Genomic DNA, 22,381 nt, shown 5'->3' with positions numbered 1-22,381 from the left:
GGAACACCAAGAACAAACTGCTTGGGTTGAATGTGGTGCAAAATAAGGATACAGTATTTCACCCTGTCTGTTCAGTTTATACTCTTAATGGTCAATCCATAAATTGAGGAAGCAATAATGGAAATAGAAGAAAACTAGAAGAGGGGGATTAAAATTCATAATGAAAGGGTATTAGCGATAAGACATGCTGATTACAGTGCTGTACTCAGAGAAAATTAGGAATAATTACAGGACCCGTTGAATGGAATGAACATTCTAATGCATACGAAATATGGATTGTGTGTAAACCAAATAAAGCCGAAAGTAAACTTAATATCAAAACACTGGACCTTAAAGTAAAAGACATCAATGAATTCTGCAACCTTGAAAGGAAAATAATACCTGATAAAGAAAGGAAGACACATATAGGGAATGAAGGTATTCCTGGCCAAGAGAAGTCTGCTAGTATAAAATACTAGCTTTAATCAGGGGAAGAAATGTTCGAGGTTTTACGTATGGAGCACAACACTGTATGGTAATGGATCATGGACTGTAGAAAAAAATGAAAAGATGGAAATCGAGATGTATGAGATGTAACGCTATACAAAGATGTTCAGAATCAGATTGCCTGATACGATAATGAATTGGAAGGTTCTCTGCAGAACTGGTGAAGAGAGGAACCTATGGGAAGTACTAACAAGAAGATGGGACCGGATCGTAGGTCTTGTATTATGACATGATGGAATAACTTCCTTTGTGGTAGAGGGAGTTGCAGAGGGGAAAAGCAGCAGCGCATGCCAGAGGTTCAAAGAGAACCAACAAATAAATGAGTATGTATGGTGCAACTACTACTCTGAGATGAAGTGGTTGGCGCAAACCAGTCAGAAGATCATGACCAAGAGATAATTAAAATATTTAAGAAAGTTCATCACAAGTATATACCTGATGTATCAATCAAAGTAGGGAACTGTTCCAAGATAAAATTATTGTTTCAGGGAACTGTATTTCATGTATTTTTATTATTTAATTGATCCAGTCTTCCTAATGGGTGATACTTTTCATTCGCAGCATTGAGAAAAATATACATTGTCTTGTGGTTGTAGTTAATAGTCTTCAACTTGAAATGCTAGCAGAGTTCTTACAGTGACTGTAATTTGATGACGATGATGACAACATTAAGAGGATATTAATTGTGTTATTGCATGTGCTGTTCTGATCATACTACTGCACCTTGTCACTCCTTCAGCATCCAGAAGGTTATTCTACATCTTCAGTATATCACAGCTGTAAGATAGGCTGTAGCTTATACCCAGTAGCCATCAACAACACTATGACAGCTGAGACTGCTAAAAGCACTTTTTTCTTACTTAATTCCACTAACTGAGGTGTTTATTTTATGTACAAATAAATTTTTATTTCATTTTACGTGCACCATTGGAATTTTTACCCTGTAGAGCTGTAACCTATGCATGTTTCCACTGATACGCTGAGTTTTTTGGTCAGATCGTCCACACAAATTTGCAACACTCCATTATGAGTTGTAGAGTTCCTGCAAGCCACAGTTCAGCAGACTGCTGGTGGTGGCGATGAGGGCACGGCCACCATTGGTCCATTCAGCCAGGTTCCTTGCACAGTGGACTGAGTGGAGGCCCCTGAAGAGGACCAACTGACATGACGCCAGACTGCACTGAAGAGGCCACAAGGAAGATGTGGAAAAAGGAAAAATTTGCTGCAGCACCTTTTAATGTGAAAGTGAGCACCCATACTACCTGATACATGATAATACATGAGCTATCTGTAGCTGGATGAGTGAGAAACGTGTGACAGTTAATTAAAACTAAATTGATAATAAAATTTTAGGTGATTAGCAGACAGCAGGGTATCAGTTTTGCCACCAAGAATACACTGCTATTAAATGCAGTAGTAGTTGAGTCGTGGCGCCATTGAATTAGTAGGCTGTTCATTCTGGCATCACTGGCTCATGGGTAGTATCGACTATCCCTCTTGTGGCCCCGTTGTCAATATCTATGAGGAAAAGTTGGTGTCTGAGGGTTGCGTCCTTAGAAGCTCTTTGCTTGCCGATATATACACGGGGTTCGCTGGCCCGAGAGGGAGGCGCGAAGTTTCGGGATTGGCAGTAGCGTCGCGAGAAGAGATGGACACGAGGTCAGAGTGGCCGAAGCCACGAGCTGCGCAAGGAGGGCCTGCACAGAGTGAAGATACCGGAGTACTACACCAGCGTCAGCACCGACTACAAGCAGCAGGCTGACATCCTGTCAGTTGGTTGTCAGCATTCATGTCGGACAACCACTCATGGCATGGCTGCCCTCTTCTACCTGGCTCCCGTCAGCACCATGCTGCGACACACCGTGGATCCATGGAACTGCTTGCTGATAAAGGGGAGTAACATTCTGTAATCCTCGAGGTGATTTGATCCTTTCTGTACCTGCTCTCATTATTTTCTGGTTTGTACCCACCTTCATAATTTTACTCGGTCGGCTCTTTGGTCGTAAATATGGCAGTGGTATTGACTAAGACACTAGTTGTCGTTTCAAAATTTGTCCCTCTATCATATTGCCTTTCCTTTCTGGTTTGTACCCAATTATTAATGTTCTAATTAATCAGCTTTTGGTTGTAAATACAGCCGGAATAGTTGTACACAAGTTGCTGTTAGAGAAAAGAGGGAGCTTGTGGCTAGATTTAGCTGTTAACTGGTTCAGTTCATGGATTGTTATTGTATTTCTCAGTCATTAGTTATAATCTTAAAAACCTGTTGTACTAAGCGGTTCAAGTCTATCTTTGAAAGTCTCTGTCATTATTGGTGTATTTTAGCTAGATCTTGTGGTTCCGCAGAGAGAGTTCTCTTACAATTAGTGTTCACAAGTTAGGTTTTAAGACATTCATTCAGAGCAGCCTTAATAACTGACAGTCAGTTTAACCTCGAAGGTACTGGCAACCAACTGTCTCCAGAGCATTAGTCCATTGTCAGAAGGGTTGAGTTGGGGTCTGGTCGCACCTTGGTTGCTGATTGAGATTAAGAGGCTGGTTGCTTTGAAGGAAGCCTTATCATTGTCATATTGTTTGCTATTCTGTTTAATCTTTAAGCACAGGTGCGCATCTTAACCCTAAAACCTTATAATGTACAGCTTCAAATTAAAAGTTAAGTCATTTGTTTTGAATAATTGAATCACTCTTGTCATCAATGGTGTTTATAGTTTTCATATGTTGCAGAAGGGCATGTAATTAAACAGACTGTGTCCAGCGTGTTAGTAAACACCACTATATGACCTGGTAATGGGCGGGCTGCAGGTCCAGCCGTCTTGTAATCACTGTCATGTTGTTTGCTGTTTTGCAATACAGCACTTCAGATTTCTTTTGCCAAAATCAAAAGCTTATTGAAGTTAGGGTTTAAGGTCAAAAGAATTTCCCAAGTTAGTTCATTTTGTTTAAGGGACTTTATGGTTAAATGCTTCGATTATCTGTAAAACAAAGGTTATATATTGTTAACTAAACAGGTAGTGTAAAAAGAAAGTTATATTGGTGGGTCCTTCCTTCCACGTTTTCCTTGATTCCAGTAAGTACCACATTTCAGTAGTGAACCATCTGTACAGCAGATACATGAGGAAATTCCGTCTGAGGTTAGACCTAGTGTTGTGTGCATATTATTTGTAATGTCAGAATTTAACCACTGACGAAACTTTAGTACACTATGTGCAAATGGTCTTACATGTGAACACAAACTTATATGGCAATAATCTAGGTATTGTGAAATTTACAGCAGTTCAAACAGCATGAACGATGCTTCTACCACATACATTGTACTTTGTTATAATCAAATAATGTAAAAGACTGAAGTTTATTAATGACAATGTATTTTTTGATTCTTTTTAGGATTTCATGAAGGAATGTTTTTAGTTATATGTACTGTGTAAATATGTATACAAAGAATGACTGCAGGTTTGCCTTTTTTTATCCTCTTAATTTTAAAAAGAAATTAAAGTCGCTCTTTTCTTCTTTCCCCAGACTTGTTTGTTGGGCTGACAGCTTCTTGAGGGCCTACAAAGTCACCTCATGTTAGCAAGTCTATTATCTGCTGTCTGTTGTTCTCCCTGGCGATGTCCAGCGGGGTTCTCCCTGTGTCGTCCTTGGCTCGCCTGTCGGCTCCTGCACCCAGCAGCGCTCTCACCACCTCTGCGTTGCCATTCCATGCCACTCTGTGCAGCGGCGTCAGACCTTTGTTATCTCTGGCGTTGACGTCAGCAGGAGCGGCCACAAGCACCCGCACCACAGCCGCACGGCCACTCCACGCAGCCATGTGCAGCGGTGTGCTCCCGTCACTCCTCCTGGCGTGGGGGTCCGCAGAGAACGCCACCAGCAACTGCGCTACAGCGGCGTTGCCACTGCTTGCAGCAACATGCAGAGGCGTCTGCTGTGTGATATCCCTGATGTCCACCAACGCCCCATTCCTGAGCAGGCATTTCACTATCTCTACGTTTCCTCTTAATGCCGCAAAGTGCATGGGAGTCCATGTGTTCACGTCCCGAGACCCCACGTCCGCACCAGCGGCGAGTAGCGTCTCCAGCTCGTCCACTGTTCCCTGGTCAGCCACCTCAATCAGCCTCTTCCCCTTCTCCTCTGCAGATAGTTTCCTGTACAACAAACAGAAATTCTTACATTATATCACAAACTCAACTCATGAGGTATACTATCATAGAAGTAAAATTGTGACCAGCTGTAAAACCCCATCTGTCCTGCAAAAAGTTTACAACTCTACAATACTCTCCATTCTTCACTAATTCACTGAGGAGCCAAAGGAACTGGTCTGATATCGTGTTGGTCTCCCACCAGCATGACGTGGCATCAACTCGACTAATGTCTGAAGTAGTACTGGAGGGAATTGATGCCAAGAACCCTCCAGGACTGTTCATAAATCCATAAGACTACAAGGTCGCGGAGGTCTCTTCTGAACAGTACTTTGTAAGGCATCCCTGATATGTTCATGTCTGGGCAGTTAGGTAGCAGGCAGATGTTGTTAAGCAACGGTGTTCCTGGACCATAATGCGGTGTGCATTGTCCCCCTGGAATTGCCCAAGTCCATCGGAATGCACAATGGACATGAATGGATTCAGATGATCAGACAGGATGCTTACATACGTGTCACCCATCAGAGTCGTATCTAGACAAATCAGGGGTCCCATATCACTCTAACGGCACACACTCCACAGTATTACAGAGCCTCCACCAACTTGCTTAGTTTGGATATAAACGACACATTCTCACATGGAAATGTATGGTTCACTGTAGCCATAGTAAGAGGTGGTAGCGGAGTTCCTAGTGTACCTGGTCTTGAAAGTTTTAATGATAGAGATGTTATTGCCTATCGTACCTATCACATGTTTGAAATTGGTAGTAAAGATTTTGGTAAATCAGCTTATTACTCAACATCTCCTCTTGTACTGTATACTCGTAGCAAAAGAAAAATTAGTCAAAATGAGTCTCTATTTATTTGGGTTAAGGGTAAAGGTGTATGTGAATACGTAAAATTTGTATCTGATTGTACTGTATATTTCCATAAATAAAGATCTGTAGCGTTAGCCACTAACCAGACAACCAGGCAACATGTTTCCAGTCATCAACAGTCCAATGTCAGTGTTGAGAGGTTCAGGCGAGGCATAAAGCTTTGTGTCATGCAATCATCAAGGCTATCAGAGAGAGCTTTGGGCTCCAAAAGCCCATATTTCTGATGTTTCGTTGAATGGTTCCATCGCTGACACTTGTTGATGACCCAGCACTGAAATCTGTAGTAATTTGTGGAAGGGTTGCCCTTCAGTCACGGTGAATGGTTCTCTTCAGTCGTTGTTTGTCCGGCTTTTCTAGGATTTTCTTCCGCCGCAGCGCTGTTGGAGATCTGATGTTTTACTGGATTACTCATGAAATGCTCATATGTGAAAATCCCCACTTCATCGCTACTTCAGAGATGCTATGTCCCTTCTCTCATGAGCCGACTATAGCACCACGTTCAAAGTCACTTAAATCTTGATAACCTGCCTTTGTAGCAGCAGTAACCGACCTAACAACTGCGACAGACACTAGTAGACTTACATGGGTGTCGCTGACCACAGCGCCGTGTTCTGCCAGTTGACATATCTCTGTATCAGGATACGCACAGGTACACCAATTTCTTTGGCACTTCACTGTATAATAATTTTTCATCTGATGATAGCTGGCGACAAAAAGAAGCTGATGTCTAAAAATAATTCAACTGTGGTGAGTAGTTTTGAAAGTTGCTACAATAGAAAGGCAATAGTATAGCTGAAATGAAATAAATGCGCTACAAACAAGTTATCGAGTCAGTCCCGATTAAATCAATGAAGATTCCATTAAATGAAATGATATAAGTGCAAAGTGATCGAATAATATTAATCTAGAATGTGTAGTAATGGACATTAGGTGATAGTTTAAAAATTTTGTCAGGCCTGGACTATAATCGAGATTTTCTATTAATGGGAACAGTCACCCCACAATTTTTTTTTGGTATAATATTGCACTTTAAGAGGTAATTAAAATAGTTCTTTACTCCTGACACATGACTGTACTTAGCATTCCTAGTCCTTAAAATATTGACTTAATGTTACTGTGGGTACTACTCATCTGAACAATGTGCTTCAATTGAATGTGCATGTAATTTGCTCTGTCGATAACAGCTTCATTTTCCATCATCCTGCTTCTGCAGATTTCTGTCTATCACACGGTGAGACAAGTAAAAGTGGCCCAAAGAACAGAGTTCCAGTAGTGGAAAGGAAACACAGTACTATACTGTTGCAAATGTTGAAAGTGACCACCATTCATCTCTTGGCATTTTTGGGCACTGGTCCATGTTGCTTAAGGCCGGATGGAGGCTGGGCTGCTGGAATTGCTGCAGTCTCATCCGAAATGATCTGCTGCAGTTCTTGGAGACTGTGAGAGTTGTTGTGATATGCCTTACACTTTAGGGCTCCCCATACAAAGCATTCGTACACCAACAGATTAGGTGACCTGGGTGGCCAGGTAGGGCTGTGAACAAACAGACCTGTGCTAGCAACTCTGTCAGACACGAAGATTTGGTAAATGTTCTGCAAGGTTGGGCCTGTTGTATAGCAAGTTGCTCCATCCTATTAGATGTAACTGTAGGTCTTTTCCCCCTTCGTTAACGCTGCTACAAATAGTATCCACTCGTCCAGGCCACACTTATTAGCTCCACCCTATACATGGCATTACTGGCACTGCCGATGTCAGCTTAATAGAGCTCTGCACAATTTCTGTCTGATAGGAACCACGACACGTTTCATGTCATGTCAGTCCGATTTCATTTGTATGGTAAGCTTGGGTTTATTTACACTGAAGAGCCAAAGAAAATGGTATACCTGCCTAACATCGTCTAGGATCCCCACGAGCACATTGAATTGCCACTGCACAGCATGGCATGGACTCGACTAATGTCTGAAGTAGGGCTGGATGGATCTGACACCATGATTCCTGCAGTACTGTCCATAAATCCGTAAGAGTAAGAGGGGATTGAAATGTCTTGTGAGCAACATGTTGCAAGGCATCACACGTATGCTCAATAATAGTGTGGGACTGGCGAGTTCGGTGGCTAGCGGAGTTGTTTAAGAGCAGAAGAGTGTTCCTGGAGCCACTGTGCAGCAATTCTGGACGTGTGGTGTGTCGCAGTGTCCTGCTAGAATTGCCCAAGACCGTCGGAATGCACAGTGGACTTGTATGGATGCAGGTGATCTGAAAGGATCCCTATGTACTTGTCACCTGTCAGAACCGTATCTAGACTTATCATGGGAACCATATCAGTCCAAATCCACACGCCCACCACACTACAGAGCCTCCACAAGCTTGAACAGTCCCCTGCCGACACGCACGGTCCATGCATTAGTGAGATTGCCTCCACATCGAACATGTTCATCCACTCGATACAATTTGAAACGAGACTCGTCCGACCAGGCAACATGTTTCCAGTCATCAACAGTCGAACGTCGGTGTTGACGGTCCCCGGCGAGGTGTAAAACTTTGAATTGTACAGTCATCAAGGGTACACAAGTGGGCCTTTGGCTCTGAAAGCCCATATGGATGGTGTTTCGTTGAATGGTTCGCACACTGAGACTTGATGGCCCAGCAGTGTCAAGTCACTCATGCGCCGACTATTATACCATGTTCAATCTCACTTAAATCTTGATAACCTGTCATTGTAGTAGTAGTAGCTGACCTAAAATTAGTGCCAGACACTTGTTCTCTTATACAGTCGTTCCCTACCACAGCGCCATATTCTGCCTGTTTACACATCTCTGTATTTGAATACACACGCCTATACCAGTTTCTTTGGTGCTTCGTGGTACACTCCTGGAAACTGAAATAAGAACACCGTGAATTCATTGTCCCAGGAAGCGGAAACTTTATTGACACATTCCTGGGGTCAGATACATCACATGATCACACTGACAGAACCACAGGCACATAGACACAGGCAACAGAGCATGCACAATGTCGGCACTAGTACAGTGTATATCCACCTTTCGCAGCAATGCAGGCTGCTATTCTCCCATGGAGACGATCGTAGAGATGCTGGATGTAGTACTGTGGAACGGCTTGCCATGCCATTTCCACCTGGCGCCTCAGTTGGACCAGCGTTCGCGCTGGACGTGCAGACCGCGTGAGACGACGCTTCATCCAGTCCCAAACATGCTCAATGGGGGACAGATCCGGAGATCTTGCTGGCCAGGGTAGTTGACTTACGCCTTCTAGAGCACGTTGGGTGGCACGGGATACATGCGGACGTGCATTGTCCTGTTGGAACAGCAAGTTCCCTTGCCGGTCTAGGAATGGTAGAACGATGGGTTCGATGACGGTTTGGATGTACCGTGCACTATTCAGTGTCCCCTCGACGATCACCAGTGGTGTACGGACAGTGTAGGAGATCGCTCCCCACACCATGATGCCGGGTGTTGGCCCTGTGTGCCTCGGTCGTATGCAGTCCTGATTGTGGCGCTCACCTGCACGGCGCCAAACACGCATACGACCATCATTGGCACCAAGGCAGAAGCGACTCTCATCGCTGAAGACGACACGTCTCCATTCGTCCCTCCATTCACGCCTGTCGCGACACCACTGGAGGCGGGCTGCACGATGTTGGGGCGTGAGCGGAAGACGGCCTAACGGTGTGCGGGACCGTAGCCCAGCTTCATGGAGACGGTTGCGAATGGTCCTCGCCGATACCCCAGGAGCAACAGTGTCCCTAATTTGCTGGGAAGTGGCGGTGCGGTCAAATGGTTCAAATGGTTCAAATGGCTCTGAGCACTATGGGACTAAACAGCTATGGTCATCAGTCCCCTAGAACTTAGAACTACTTAAACCTAACTAACCTAAGGACAGCACACAACACCCAGCCATCACGAGGCAGAGAAAATCCCTGACCCCGCCGGGAATCGAACCCGGGAACCCGGGCGTGGGAAGCGAGAACGCTACCGCACGACCACGAGATGCGGGCGGCGGTGCGGTCCCCTACGGCACTGTGTAGGATCCTACGGTCTTGGCGTGCATCCGTGCGTCGCTGCGGTCCGGTCCCAGGTCGACGGGCACGTGCACCTTCCGCCGACAACATCGATGTACTGTGGAGACCTCACGCCCCACGTGTTGAGCAATTCGGCGGTACGTCCACCCGGCCTCCCGCATGCCCACTATACGCCCTCGCTCAAAGTCCGTCAACTGCACATACGGTTCACGTCCACGCTGTCGCGGCATGCTACCAGTGTTAAAGACTGCGATGGAGCTCCGTATGCCACGGCAAACTGGCTGACACTGACGGCGGCGGTGCACAAATGCTGCGCAGCTAGCGCCATTCGACGGCCAACACCGCGGTTCCTGGTGTGTCCGCTGTGCCGTGCGTGTGATCATTGCTTGTACAGCCCTCTCGCAGTGTCCGGAGCAAGTATGGTGGGTCTGACACACCGGTGTCAATGTGTTCTTTTTTCCATTTCCAGGAGTGTATATTATTCCTTGCAAATGTTATAGCTTGTCTACATAATACCATCAAATATTATCTAGCTCATGCCTTAGCTGGCCTATGTTGATCGAGTGTCTTTGCTAGAGGCCTCCAGCAGAATGAAACGTCGCGTGGATACAGCATTGTGGTTGTTTTGCAGCGTTCCCCTGTCTGACGTGACATAACACCATTTCTTGAGCTCAGACGTAAATTCCAGAGAAATCTGTGTGCGCTGTAGGCGTACGGTACTAAAGGCAGTCTTGAACACGTAGCAACCACACATAAGCTGGCATACCAGTGCCAGCTTTCTTTTAGCAAACGTGGTGGGTGATGGAAGAACTGCTGTCAAATAATGTACACTCCTGGAAATGAAAAAAAGAACACATTGACACCGGTGTGTCAGACCCACCATACTTGCTCCGGACACTGCGAGAGAGCTGTACAAGCAATGATCACACGCACGGCACAGCGGACACACCAGGAACCGCGGTGTTGGCCGTCGAATGGCGCTAGCTGCGCAGCATTTGTGCACCGCCGCCGTCAGTGTCAGCCAGTTTGCCGTGGCATACGGAGCTCCATCGTAGTCTTTAACACTGGTAGCATGCCGCGACAGCGTGGACGTGAACCGTATGTGCAGTTGACGGACTTTGAGCTAGGGCGTATAGTGGGCATGCGGGAGGCCGGGTGGACGTACCGCCGAATTGCTCAACACGTGGGGCGTGAGGTCTCCACAGTACATCGATGTTGTCGCCAGTGGTCGGCGGAAGGTGCACGTGCCCGTCGACCTGGGACCGGACCGCAGCGACGCACGGATGCACGCAAAGACCGTAGGATCCTACGCAGTGCCGTAGGGGACCGCACCGCCACTTCCCAGCAAATTAGGGACACAGTTGCTCCTGGGGTATCGGCGAGGACCATTCGCAACCGTCTCCATGAAGCTGGGCTACGATCCCGCACACCGTTAGGCCGTCTTCCGCTCACGCCCCAACATCGTGCAGCCCGCCTCCAGTGGTGTCGCGACAGGCGTGAATGGAGGGACGAATGGAGACGTGTCGTCTTCAGCGATAGGAGTCGCTTCTGCCTTGGTGCCAATGATGATCGTATGCGTGTTTGGCGCCGTGCAGGTGAGCGCCACAATCAGGACTGCATACGACCGAGGCACACAGGGCCAACACCCGGCATCATGGTGTGGGGAGCGATCTCCTACACTGTCCGTACACCACTGGTGATCGTCGAGGGGACACTGAATAGTGCACGGTACATCCAAACCGTCATCGACCCCATCGTTCTACCATTCCTAGACCGGCAAGGGAACTTGCTGTTCCAACAGGAAAATGCACGTCCGCATGTATCCCGTGCCACCCAACGTGCTCTAGAAGGTGTAAGTCAACTACCCTGGCCAGCAAGATCTCCGGATCTGTCCCCCATTGAGCATGTTTGGGACTGGATGAAGCGTCGTCTCACGCGGTCCGTACGTCCAGCACGAACGCTGGTCCAACAGAGGCGCCAGGTGGAAATGGCATGGCAAGCCGTTCCACAGGACTACATCCAGCATCTCTACGATCGACTCCATGGGAGAATAGCAGCCTGCATTGCTGCGAAAGGTGGATATACACTGTACTAGTGCCGACATTGTGCATGCTCTCTTGCCTGTGTCTATGTGCCTGTGGTTCTGTCAGTGTGATCATGTGATGTATCTGACCCCAGGAATGTGTCAATAAAGTTTCCGCTTCCTGGGACAATAATTTCACGGTGTTCTTATTTCAATTTCCAGGAGTGTATTTGCTTATTGTATATGAGTCCATGAAGCCTGTCGTTCGGAGCCTATCGGAAACTACCGTGTCATAGTCCTTTATCACTGCCCGCGTTCGCTTCAAGTTTATGCGTCCGTTTAACTCAATCCATATATCCCAGTTTTTAAAAGTACGCAACCCCCAGCCCGTCCTCGGTTACGATACCTGTTCATATTTTGACTAGTTCCATAAGCGCAGTTCTTTCTATAGTTAACATTCGCTCCTGTCGTTTGGACATAAGTTGTTAAAATTTGATTGATGTTTTGCGAATTCTTTTTCTTGTTGCTCAGCAAACTACTTTCGTCAACATATACCTGTCATTTCGCCTTCACATTGGAAATCTGGAGTCATTTCAATGTTACGAGACGTGGTTCCAAGCCAGTTGCGTGGACTGTTGCTGGCAGTAGCCGTACTTGTTGAGCCAGGCATTTATTTTATAAAAGGTGTATTAAGCTGCCCGTTAACACTGAGTCCGTAACAGATCATAATGTTGTAGGTCATATTTGTCGCTCAGTCGTTAAATCCCGTTTTGCTCGAAGCCCTAGTGAAACGCCGGCCGGTGTGGCCGAGCGGCTCTAGGCGATATAGTCTGGTACCGCCCGACCGCTACGGTCGCAGGTTCGAATCCTGCCTCGGGCATGGATGTGTGTGATGTCTTTACGTTAGTTAGGTTTAAGTAGTTCTAAGTTCTAGGTGACATGGTGACATCAGCAGTTAAGTCCCATAGTGCTCAGAACCATTTGAACCATTGAACCCTAGTGAAACAATTTCCTTAACTCAGTTATAAACATTATCAAAAGCCACGATAATTGAGGCTAGTTGTGATTTTGTGATCGAAGATGGATGATAAATATACTTGTATACTCTGCTAGCAGATCTCACATGCACCTAACTACGACTGTATTGGGTTGATATGCAGCGACATTCTTTTTCAGTTGCCTTTCTACTATGTACCAAGCATGTTTAAATTTATAATTAGCAAATATTAGTACTATGAACTACATTCTGTTTTAGTTCTTAATGATGAACACTGCCAGCCTCACAATAAAATCTCGAGAAAATATAATTTTGGCTAAACGTTCATTATCTATACGCACAAACTTTCTCTCAGTTATCTCGAATACCTGCTCAAATCTATTCAAAGGTATTCCATCAATGCTTACTGCTTTGTTGCCGTATATAATCTGTACGCCTCACATTTTGCTTGTTTGGCGAAAATTGTAATCCGCTGTTGTTACCTTCTGTAGGAATTAGCCTGTAACAATAGCTTCCCCATGCTCTGCTTGTATCTGTTCACTCATTGGTTGCTAGGACGCCTAGAGGAGTGTTGTGTAACTGCTTCCTGTATCTGGCATTGTGTTCCGTCCTCGCCCATTCATTGTTCTGTTGGCGCCTGCTTTACCCGTTTGTTCTACCATGAAATGTATAAAGCCGATGTCTCATGTTCCCAGACGTACCCTCCTCGATCGTAAATATTGTGTTAGTTGGCTATAAGAAGCTTTCGATGGTGCTGAGGAGCAATCACGCAATATTCTTTGAAAGAATAAACCGCCTTTTGACTGCACGTTATTTTATTGTTATCTAGATTTAGTCTTTTATGCCCTTTTCGAGTACATTTCTACAAGGTCTCAGACTGTTTCCATGTACTAGATGTAGCGTTTTAAAGTGTCTAAGAATGTTTAGAATTGTACTCGATAACTACATAAAAGGTGAAATATAGATAGTAAAACTAAACTTCGTCCGAACAGGCAATGAAAGCCCAACGGTACCGACCGGTCGCCGTGCCGTCCTCACCTACAGACGTCACTGGAAGCGGATAGGGAGGGGCATCTTGACAGCTTTCAGCTCACCCATTAGTTTTGTCAGTTCACGAGACCAGAGCCGCTACAATCAAATAGCTCTTCGGTTCGCCTCACAAGGGCTGAGTGCACCCTGCTTGCCAATAACGCTCGGCAGACCGGATGGTCACCCATCGAAGTTCTAGCTCAGCCCGACAGCGCCTAATTTCCATAATTTGACGGGAACAGGTGTTACCACTGCGGCGACGCCGTTGGCGAAATATAGATACAACGGAAGATAAATACATTAATATGCAGTGAAATGACGGTTTATTATTTCAAAAAGTATATTATCGTATTTTTTTACGCAACTCTAAAAAAACTGCATTTTGCGTTACTTCGTTGTTGATACGTGCCGTTGAGGTGCGCTGAATAACCTTATGTGGTTTTCCAATGCCATTGTTTTGCCAAAATGTGGTGACTTTGTCCACATTTTCTGACCAATCGTGCAATGCTTCTTTAAAAACGCGCTCGTGTCGGAGCTGTCACATGCTTCTACCATGGCATCATATTCTATTTTTCCTTTCTTTTGAGTCATCATTCTTCTGATTGGTGTGATGCGGCCCACTAAGAATTCCTCTCCTGTGCCAACCTCTTCATCACATAGTGGCACTTGCAACCTACAGCCTCAATTATTTCCTGGATGTACTCCAGTTTCTGTCTTCGTTTACAGTTCCTGCCATCTGCAGCTCGCTCTGGTACCATGGAAGTCATCCCGTGGTGTCTTAATGGATGTCCTGTCATTCTGTCCCTTTTTTGTGTTAGTAGGTAGATTTGAGTCCGACAAGCGCAGTTATATGTATGCACGGATTCACGTAAATTGCGGGCTGGTGGTTTGTGCACCTTGAGGTGTCGTCTGATTACATCGCAGATGTGTTTTATCTGATCTAATTAAGGGAATTTGGTAGCCATCAGTGGCAGTTCGCTGTGATGCTCTTCACAACACTATACAACGATTCTTGCCTTCTCACACAGGCTGTTACCCTGCCGGAAGAAGCCATCGAGCCAACGCGATGCACGTCAAGAAAGAAGAGGTGCAGCTGGTCCACTATAAGGTTCACTTAGTCCACAGGCGTCACGGTGCCACAGACTACTACCACCACACAAAGCGGCAGTTGTCAATCCTGTGTCCGTCGCACAGTGCATGTTTCGAGCAGCCATTTAACTGGATAATGGCAGACCTGGAAACGACCATCGGCTGGTGAGACAAGAAAACTGATTCATCTGACCAGCGACAGGTTTCCATCGATCACGGGTCGAGTGTCAATGATCTGATCAGCACTACAATCATACACTCCTGGAAATTGAAATAAGAACACCGTGAAATCATTGTCCCAGGAAGGGGAAACTTTATTGACACATTCCTGGGGTCAGATAAATCACATGATCACACTGACAGAACCACAGGCACATAGACACAGGCAACAGAGCATGCACAATGTCGGCACTAGTACAGTGTATATCCACCTTTCGCAGCAATGCAGGCTGCTATTCTCCCATGGATCGTAGAGATGCTGGATGTAGTACTGTGGAACGGCTTGCCATGCCATTTCCACCTGGCGCCTCAGTTGGACCAGCGTTCGTGCTGGACGTGCAGACCGCGTGAGACGACGCTTCATCCAGTCCCAAACATGCTCAATGGGGGACAGATCCGGAGATCTTGCTGGCCAGGGTAGTTGACTTACACCTTCTAGAGCACGTTGGGTGGCACGGGATACATGCGGACGTGCATTGTCCTGTTGGAACAGCAAGTTCCCTTGCCGGTCTAGGAATGGTAGAACGATGGGTTCGATGACGGTTTGGATGTACCGTGCACTATTCAGTGTCCCCTCGACGATCACCAGTGGTGTACGGACAGTGTAGGAGATCGCTCCCCACACCATGATGCCGGGTGTTGGCCCTGTGTGCCTCGGTCGTATGCAGTCCTGATTGTGGCGCTCACCTGCACGGCGCCAAACACGCATACGACCATCATTGGCACCAAGGCAGAAGCGACTCTCATCGCTGAAGACGACACGTCTCCATTCGTCCCTCCATTCACGCCTGTCGCGACACCACTGGAGGCGGGCTGCACGATGTTGGGGCGTGAGCGGAAGACGGCCTAACGGTGTGCGGGACCGTAGCCCAGCTTCATGGAGACGGTTGCGAATGGTCCTCGCCGATACCCCAGGAGCAACTGTGTCCCTAATTTGCTGGGAAGTGGCGGTGCGGTCCCCTACGGCACTGCGTAGGATCCTACGGTCTTGGCGTGCATCCGTGAGTCGCTGCGGTCCGGTCCCAGGTCGACGGGCACGTGCACCTTCCGCCGACCACTGGCGACAACATCGATGTACTGTGGAGACCTCACGCCCCACGTGCTGAGCAATTCGGCGGTACGTCCACCCGGCCTTCCGCATGCCCACTATACGCCCTCGCTCAAAGTCCATCAACTGCACATACGGTTCACGTCCACGCTGTCGCGGCATGCTACCAGTGTTAAAGACTGCGATGGAGCTCCGTATGCCACGGCAAACTGGCTGACACTGACGGCGGCGGTGCACAAATGCTGCGCAGCTAGCGCCATTCGACGGCCAACACCGCGGTTCCTGGTGTGTCCGCTGTGCCGTGCGTGTGATCATTGCTTGTACAGCTCTCTCGCAGTGTCCGGAGCAAGTATGGTGGGTCTGACACACCGGTGTCAATGTGTTCTTTTTTTCCATTTCCAGGAGTGTAGTTAATGATAGGAGTGCGTCAGCATGGTACCTCACAAGGGTGACCAACTCTGATCTCCCATGTTCGGTAACGTGTGCTAAACAATGGCCTGCAAACAACTTCTGCCTGCAACAGAGCTATACTCTGTTGTCAGACTTGCCACAGACCGCAGCCTAACCCTCTTTAGAGACTGGGCAAGCCACCAACCTCCACGTTCTTCGACAAGGTGCAGACCTCCAACACTGTATCACCTACTCGTGTTTTCACCATCCTTCAACTAGTTTCTACAGATGCTGACCACAGTAGCATGTCAACTGCTGACCACCTTCGATGTTACCGGAATAATCTTTTTCAGGCGTTGGGTAATCACAAACTGCCCTTTGTCAAAGTCGCTTAATTCAATCGATTTCCCCTTTTGCAGCATGCAGTGTTGCTTGAATAATTCCCCATTCGCCTCAGCTCCACAAACAATTTTTTTATTATATACAGATGAAAGCCACACTTCAATACTACTTTTCTACATAGTTGCCATTTAAATTAAGGCGCTTATCGTAGCGATGGACGAGCTTGGAAATTCCTTCGTCGTAAAATTCGACCGCCTGCGCCATCAACCACGTGGTTACCTCTTCTTGAAGCTGTGCGTCGTCTTCAAAACGCTGCATAGCCAACCACTTCTTCATTGCTGGGAATAAGGGGAAGTCGCTCGGTGCCAGGATGGGACTGCACGGCGGATGAGGAAACAACTCCCACTTAAAAGATTCGAGAACTTCACGAGTGGCATTTGCCGTGTGGGCCCGGGCGTTGTCGTGAATCAGCAAGATCTTTGAGCCCAACTTTCCCCTGCGCTTGTTTTATATTGCTCTTCTGAGGTTGTGCAGAGTTTGGCAATACCTTTGAGAGTGTATTGTAGTGCCTCTTTCCAGGAAATCCACAAAAGTCGTTTTTCTACCGGGTTACTGATTAACAACATGGTTGAAGGCGCAGGCGGCCGAATTTTACGACGAAGGAATTTCCAAGCTCGTCCATCGCTACGATAAGTGCCTTAATTTAAATGGCAACTATGTAGAAAAGTAATATTTAAGTGTGGCTTTCATCTGTATATAATAAAAAAATTCTAATACTTTATTTATTTTTAATTACAGAACGTAATGTACTTTGTGGATAGCCCTCGTACTACAATGGGTTGCTGCATATATACACTGAAGCGCCAAAGAAAATAATGGCGACATGCGTATTCAAATACAGAAATGCCTACTTAAGACAATAAATGTCTGGCGCAGTTGTCATATCGGTTACTGCTGCTACAATAGCAGGTTATCGAGATTTAAGTGACTTTGAACGCGGTGTTATGGTTGGGGCACGAGCGAAGGGACACAGCATCTCCGAGGTAGCGATGAAGTGGGAATTTTCCCTTACGACCATTTCGCGACTGTACCGTGAATATCAGGAATCCGGTAAAACATCTAATGTCCGACATCGGTGCGGCCGGAATAAGATCGTGCAAGAACGTGCCTAACGACGACTGGAGAGAATCGTTCAACGTGACAGAAGTGCAACCATTCCGCAAATATCCGCAGGTTTCAGTGCTGGGCCATCAACAAGGGTCACTGTGCAAACCATTCAATGAAACTTCATCGATACGGGCTTTCTGTGCTGAAGGCCCACTCGTGTACACTTGTACGACACACAACTTTACCATTCCTGTCTGCTCACCTGCACCCATTCATGTCCAATGTTCGCTCCCACGGACCTGGGCAGTTCCAGAGAGACAATTCGACAAGCCACAATTCCTGAATTGCTACAAACTGGCTCCAGGAACACTCTTCTGAGTTTAAACACCTCCGCAGGCCACCAAACTACCAAGACATGAACATTATTGAGCATATTTGGGATGCCTTGCAGCTGATGTTTAGAAGAAATCCAAACCCCCTCGTACTCTTACGGATTTATGGACAGCCCTGCCGGATTCATGGTGTCAATTATCTGCAGCACAATTTCAGAAATCAGTCAAGTCGAGTCCAAGCTGTGCTGTGGTACTTTTGGGTGCTCGGAGGGGCTACACGAGATTAGGCAGGTGTACAAATTTCTTTGGCTCTTCAGTGTATAATGAACTGTAAGAACTATGCATGTGCATCGTTATTCTTACTGGTTCCACAACCACATACTCTCTCCACACACATTCTGCCGTCGTAACTGGTTTTCTTGTTCTCTTTACCAAAACGTTTTTCGTTCCCTTTTCCAAGTTCAATCCATTTTTGGCTATGAGTTTTCTTTTTTTCCCTCACTTTTCCTGCAAGTTTTCTTCACTCTTTACGTTGGTGTTTTTGTGGTGTAACGATCTCCGCTTTCGATGTCTTGTTTCCAGTTTCAGTCTAATTTGTTTCCAAATCGCCTTTCTGTCCTATTATCTAATTACAACCTACAAATTTCGATATTAGTAGCTCCAACAAAATTTAAGTCCTTTCCTGGACACCATGTACACTCTTTCACATTATTGACCGTATTTTGGGGTATTCATGTTGCTATGTCATCTTACATTGAGAGGCTTCTGGCTCTTTTACAAATTATTCCTCCCTGCCTTCTATCTGTTTAACCTCTTCCCCAATACTTCCTTCATGTTGGTTCTTATGTGAAATGATTCACGTTATTTATATGCGCCATATTTAGAAAATATATCTCTGACAATAATCTGTACACATTATAGAAATATATGTGTATACATATGTTTGTATTTATTTTTGTATGTGTGTATGTGCCTTCAATAGCTCCTAATCCATTGTACCGATTTCAACCAAACGTGTTACACCCTTCATCCACTCCCCAGAAAAAAGTCACTATTGAATTAAGAAACACCAGTCTGTCAGCCGGCCGAAGTGGCCGAGCGGTTCTAGGCGCTACAGTCTGGAACCGCGCGACTGCTACGGTCGCAGGTTCGAATTCTGCCTCGGGCATGGATGTGTGTGATGTCCTTAGGTTAGTTAGGTTTAAGTAGTTCTAAGTTCTAGGAGACTGATGACCTCAGAAGTTAAGTCCCATAGTGCTCAGAGCCATTTGAACCATTTTTTAAACTAGTCTGTCAGTGTTGGGAGTTGGGCTGAAAAAAGTGTAACCAACGATGTGCTAATACCCAGACTATACTCACCCTGTATTTGAGAAAGAGAGCACCTAGTGATTTGCTGCGAACTTTACATATAATTTCAAATATTGGTGAAACTTTTCCTCGCTGGTAGCCTTCACAAATTGATGAAATAAAGTTTTTCTCTGTTCATGATGTAAAATTGCTGCATCAGGCATGACGAATTTATTAATTATTTCTCTCCTACAACATGTATTGGGGCCACATTTTGCTGGCAGTATTACACACACCACTGAGTGCACCTGTAAAATTATATTATTCTACAATACATTGTCCAGGACATACGATTCCGTAAATATGGAGCTGCATGAAAACAAAAATTCAGGGCGAAGTTTGGTCCAGGTATTAATGCAATATGTGGACAAATATTGGGAAATATACTAAATGTATATGAAATGTACGTGACATGTGCATACTCTGGCCAAAGCCGTGAGAAGAAACCTCCTCCTAAACCACTGGATCGATTATCAGCCAAATTTGGTACAATCATTAGCTACTGTCTAGACAGAAAAACTGATATGGTTAGAAGCACTAGTCAGTTACGAGGTGGATGTGGGAACTTGGTGCAGGAGAGAGAGGGTGGAGAAGGAGATGGACAGAGAGAGGGGAAGGGTGAAATAGATACACATAGCAGAGAAGAGGAGATGAACAGGAGAATGGGAGGCAGAAAAGGACTGAGAATGTGAAGAGGATGTGATCAGCAGAGACAGGAGAGAGGAGGAGAAGTGGGGAGGTAGAGATGGACAGAGTGAAGGGTGGGGAGCAGTGGGACTGGGAGAAGGGTCTGAGGAGATGGACAGAGAGTGGGTCGAGGAGGATACATACAGTGTGGGTGGAGCAGCTGATGGACGTCCGCGGCTCGTGGTCTTGCGGTAGCATTCTCGCTTCCCGCGGATGGGGTCCCGGGTTCAATTCCCGGCGGGGTCAGAGATTTTCTCTGCCTCGAAATGACTGGGTGTTGTGTGTCTTTCATCATCATTTCATCATCATTCACTCGCAAGTGGCTGTAGTGGCGCTAAAAAACTTGTGGAGTGGCGGCCGAACCGCCCCACGAGGCTGATGGACAGGACGAAGTCAGTAGGTGATAGATCGAGAGTGGGGGAGAATGATGCAGAGAGTGGGTCAAGGAGGATCCATACAGAGTGTGGGTGGAGCAGCTGATGGACGTCCGCGGCTCGTGGTCTTGCGGTAGCATTCTCGCTTCCCGCGGATGGGGTCCCGGGTTCAATTCCCGGCGGGGTCAGAGATTTTCTCTGCCTCGAAATGACTGGGTGTTGTGTGTCTTTCATCATCATTTCATCATCATTCACTCGCAAGTGGCTGTAGTGGCGTTAAAAAACTTGTGGAGTGGCGGCCGAACCGCCCCGCGAGGCTGATGGACAGGACGAAGTCAGTAGGTGATAGATCGAGAGTGGGGGAGAATGATGCAGAGAGTGGGTCAAGGAGGATCCATACAGAGTGTGGGTGGAGCAGCTGATGGACGTCCGCGGCTCGTGGTCTTGCAGTAGCATTCTCGCTTCCCGCGGATGGGGTCCCGGGTTCAATTCCCGGCGGGGTCAGAGATTTTCTCTGCCTCGAAATGACTGCGTGTTGTGTGTCTTTCATCATCATTTCATCGTCATTCACTCGCAAGTGGCTGTAGTGGCGTTAAAAAACTTGTGGAGTGGCGGCCGAACCGCCCCGCGAGGCTGATGGACAGGACGATCGAGAGTGGGGGAAAATGATGCAGAGAGAGTGTGAAGGAGGAGAAAGACTTACGGAACACTGAAACAGATACATATCTGAGCAATGCCGGGTACACAGCTAGTATTTTGGGAAAAAATATTATAAAGTATCACAACATACACGTAGTATATTATTAATATAATTTCAATATGAGTGGTCTGTGTCTTCCATGATTATCACTCATGGTGTATGAGGTTCTGTTGTCTGTCTACACTGCATAAGGCTTTTAAATGTACCTAAGATCAAAAGGCCATGCACATCTGAGCTTTAACATCCTAGGTGATCACATCCCGTAATTCTTGAACCAGTGTCATGAAATATGTTTTCTTGTCTTAAGATTGCTTATACAATTATAAACGTTAAAATACTTGTTCAATTCCAATGTTTCCCCTTGAACAGTTGCAGAGAGTCCTGTATTACGAAACAGCTTCTCTTATTCTGCTCTCTTCAATTTCAGAAGATCTGTTGAACGCTCTCACTGTTGCCAAGTTGTAGCGACTGCGTACTATTCAGGTGACAATTGTATTGCTTTTGACTTTGAAATGAACTGTTTGACTCAGGCATCCTGGCCGGAAGAGTTCGCAAGCCCGCCAGAACGCAAGGACATAGACGACAGGCACTAGATGGCGCACCTAATATTTGCGGGCGCTGCTGTCGCCGCCTCAGCGCTGGGTGTGGCCACGCCACACTCGCCAGCCAATCGGCGCTTCTGGCCGCGTCATAAAGCTTACACGGCAGGGGCCTGCACCTCATTCATTTTCCGGCAGCGCTGTCGTTCGTTCATTATACTGAGCGTTGATTGGTTCTGGACATTGCTACGTCTAAGCCTCCTGATATGGTTCACACTCCATATTTGTCGTTCTGTTGTACAGTCTTGTTGGTCGTCCATCGCTGTTTTTGGTTTTCGTGGTTTACGGCGGGTCATCGTCTGCGGCCTTGGCCAGTCAGCCAGCGTCCCTTGGCCATGGAACTATTCCAGTTAAAATAACTGGAGTCGAGCAAACAGGTTAACAGTGTCTTATGGATGCGAAACTCGTGCAACTGCAAATGCCGTTCCAACAGCAGTTGCAGCAACAAGCCGACTTGCTACCTCAGGAAATTCACCTTTTGTCAACATACTTGAAGGTGTAGGGCTTGAAACCCATTCAAGCTGTGTTCGCCTCCCAGGAAGAGTCTTGACCCCGCCTCCCCC

At 46.5% G+C, this 22,381-nt stretch overlaps 1 protein-coding gene across 1 annotated transcript in view; it reads right to left on the bottom strand.

The window, feature by feature from the left end:
• Window positions 1–4,048: 4,048 nt before the first annotated feature.
• Window positions 4,049–22,381, bottom strand: part of LOC124741112 (ankyrin repeat and protein kinase domain-containing protein 1-like) — a 99,763-nt gene continuing 81,430 nt past the window's right edge. Inside the window, exon 5 of the mRNA XM_047248647.1 lies at window positions 4,049–4,628. Within this exon, the coding sequence (XP_047104603.1) occupies window positions 4,049–4,628 (580 nt within the window). The remainder of the gene's footprint in view (window positions 4,629–22,381) is intronic.

The sequence above is a fragment of the Schistocerca piceifrons genome, unplaced genomic scaffold (assembly GCF_021461385.2).
Source record: "Schistocerca piceifrons isolate TAMUIC-IGC-003096 unplaced genomic scaffold, iqSchPice1.1 HiC_scaffold_1870, whole genome shotgun sequence".
Lineage (NCBI taxonomy): Eukaryota > Metazoa > Arthropoda > Insecta > Orthoptera > Acrididae > Schistocerca > Schistocerca piceifrons.
The sequence above is the reverse complement of the archived record's forward strand: the minus strand, read 5'-3'. Positions and strand labels throughout refer to the sequence as shown.